Source organism: Pteropus vampyrus, unplaced genomic scaffold, assembly GCF_000151845.1.
Source record: "Pteropus vampyrus isolate Shadow unplaced genomic scaffold, Pvam_2.0 Scaffold238, whole genome shotgun sequence".
Classification (NCBI taxonomy): domain Eukaryota; kingdom Metazoa; phylum Chordata; class Mammalia; order Chiroptera; family Pteropodidae; genus Pteropus; species Pteropus vampyrus.
This window is the reverse complement of record NW_011889019.1, coordinates 2,434,719-2,437,513: the sequence shown is the minus strand read 5'-3', so window position 1 is coordinate 2,437,513 and position 2,795 is coordinate 2,434,719. Positions and strand designations below refer to the sequence as shown.

The 2,795-nt window shown below is 40.1% G+C and overlaps 1 protein-coding gene across 11 annotated transcripts in view; it reads right to left on the bottom strand.

Annotated features, from left to right (window-relative positions):
- Window positions 1-729: 729 nt before the first annotated feature.
- The window catches only part of R3HCC1L (R3H domain and coiled-coil containing 1 like), a 69,151-nt gene continuing 67,085 nt past the window's right edge, over window positions 730-2,795 (bottom strand). For all 11 annotated transcript variants that reach the window (XR_896724.2, XM_011374026.2, XM_011374021.2 and 8 more), the window contains one exon: window positions 730-1,539. Coding sequence is in view for 10 of the 11 variants with exons in the window: in XM_011374026.2 (XP_011372328.1) it covers window positions 1,472-1,539 (68 nt within the window). In the remaining variant the exon portion in view is untranslated. The remainder of the gene's footprint in view (window positions 1,540-2,795) is intronic.

Genomic DNA, 2,795 nt, shown 5'->3' with positions numbered 1-2,795 from the left:
AGAGGCAGGGATAGTTGTGTCAGGACTAAGACTCAAGGCCAGTGACATTTGAGGAACATCTCAAAAGAGCCCCACTCCACCACGTTCTAGGCAATGCTAAAAATCCATCATTGTCACAGGCACTAAATCATTAAAAAAATGAGGCTACTGCCCTAGTTGAAAGCACAATGAAACAGTACTTCTTTCTACCTCAGCATCTTAAGGTCTAGCACTACCATTTCTTCAGTACAGAACTACTTTCCAAAAACACTGAGAATGCAGATATGAAATGGATAAAGCCTGAGGTGACGGCTCTGACTTGTCCATGTCCTTTAGGAGGAAATCTCTCACTGCCCAGAGGTGTTTGTTTTATTCTTCATTGTAATGGATGGTCTGGTGCTGCTTGCCAAGTGCCTCTGGCACGGACTGAGAAGATCATACCAAGAACATGCTGTGTGCCAGATGCTTTCTGCAGGATGTCAGATTTGACAGAAATGGGAAAAGACTAGCAGTTGGGGTGCAGGTGTCCAAAGAGGGCAGGGAGGGAAGAGGAGCTGCCACATACCAAATTCAGGAGAGCCACCTTTATGTAGTCTGGGACAGAGAGATGATTAGCTCTTTATTTCGTGGGGTTCAGCAAAATCAACACATCCACTGAACCCATGCACAGCATTTCAGGGATGAAGATAAGAGGAGAGCTGCTCTCCAATTCCTTTGTGGGAATGACAAAACTGACAAATACCAGAGTGATCTATGTCATAAAATGGGCTTTAATGTCTCCCTCTTACAACATGATAGTACTGCTTAAACTGGAACTGGCATACAGTTCCCAAGACTGGCTTCCTATGAGGAATGGAGCTGACATGCCCCTGGCTGCTGTGCAGCTGGAGCAGCCCCAAGCACTTAACTCAGTACAAATTCTGGAGTCCAAATACCCACATCTGCTGCAGTTCACCAATTTTGGAGTTCTGGAACTGGCAGTGTAGATTCTGTGAATACTAAGTACACCAGACGCTGTTCTGTCTCTTCGTACTAGCTGCTCCGTTCCTTCCCTCAATATTGCTGTTCTTAGCATTGTGAGGTACTAAGGAACACTCTGGTTTTGCAGGGCCTAACTCTCCCTTCATTGCAGGTTTGAGTCCTGTTTTGTTTTTGCTTAAAACATCTCTGATGTGTGACCCATGTTAATGTGACTTGCCCTGTCCAGAGGACTCCTGGCAGTCACATTTTCCAAGTTTCTTCCTGGCTGATGGCTCTCTCTGAAGCCCAACACAATAAGACGATTCCAAAGAATTGCATTTAAGAATGAAGACAAACGGGAGTCTGTCTTCTTTCTATGCCAGTCAGTCCTTGTCTTGATTGCTTTATCTCTTTCTTTCTTTCTTTGACACACATATCTGCATGTGCACAGAGCTCTGGAAGGATCCTCTTATCTGAAGACTGTGGAAATATTTTCTGAATTCAAGGAATTATCCCTTTCATTGGGTGATGTTCACACTGCAGACTGGTCTCTACCTTCCCAGATGTCTTCTCGTTGCTTGGCTTCCAAACGTTTTCTCTCTGCAAATCAGGGCAGTGTTAAAGGTGGTAGTGTACTTCATATAACCAGTGACTTTCCCTTAATCCAAATTACAAGGCAAACTTTATTAAACAAAAGCTAGATTTCCTAATTTTCTCTTATCTGATTCCAAGAGTTAATATCTTTAACTTTCCAAGTGCTTTGTTAAATGGAAATGTTACTATTATGACATAAAAAAAATATATAGGGGGCTAATAGGAATATAAAGTATACAGATTAAGTCAGAATCTAGCAGGATCTAGATTCTAGTCTTGCTGATAATATATTTATTAGAATTCTATTTCTCAACTGTGTTGAGTGCTTAAATATAATTGCCCATTATTCACAGTTTACTTATCTTTTCAAATATTTCAAGTGATCAAGAATGTTTCAATATTCTTCTTCTAACTTCCTGCTCAAATGGTAGCTACTGGCTTTAGCCATATCTATCTATTATAATCTTAGAAAAAATATTTCAGAGGCAAAATGAATTTTAGTATTTTCAGAACACTTTCAGGAACCAGAAATCTTCTAAAATACTCAATTCTAACAGGAAATAATGACCACATATAACTGAGGGAAAACTACAGACTTTTTTTTTTTTTAATGCATAAATCTGGGTTATCCATCTTCAATTTTTAGCACAGAAGCTTCATTTCCAATTAACACTTTCACCAAGACCTGAGACAATACAGACCATACATGGTTTGATGGCACACGCACTTCATTAGGTGCCACAATACCCGTTCTAATTCCATGGCTTGTCATTTATCTTGACACCATAAAATGTAGGTGATAAGCCTAAGTGCTTCCTTCTACAGGCTATTATTATTTCAGATGTCTGTACAAGATTTTACAAGTCATGAACCAGAGGGATTACAGAAATCAAAATCACGGTGAGTTTAGAGTTAATACTTGCTATTTTGACATATCTTTCCAAATCAGCAGAATCTCTTATAAAATTCCTTTACTATAACTGACTGTACTTTAAGGGCAAAGAACTTGGTCAGGAAGCTGACTGGCACTTGTAAATCTAAGAAAGAGAAATTCACTGCTATTTGGGCACCATCTTGTGGCACAATCAGAATATAGCAGCAAGTTACAAGAGGCAGAAAATGGGGGTAGCGAATTCCAAACTGAAGGCTCGCTAATTCAATGTCGTGTGATCTGGCTTTAAGACAGGCTTGAATTGGGCTAGGACTCTCTAGGAAACAGCACATTTCTTAGGAAAGCACTGTATGGTTCTGACTCTCACAAA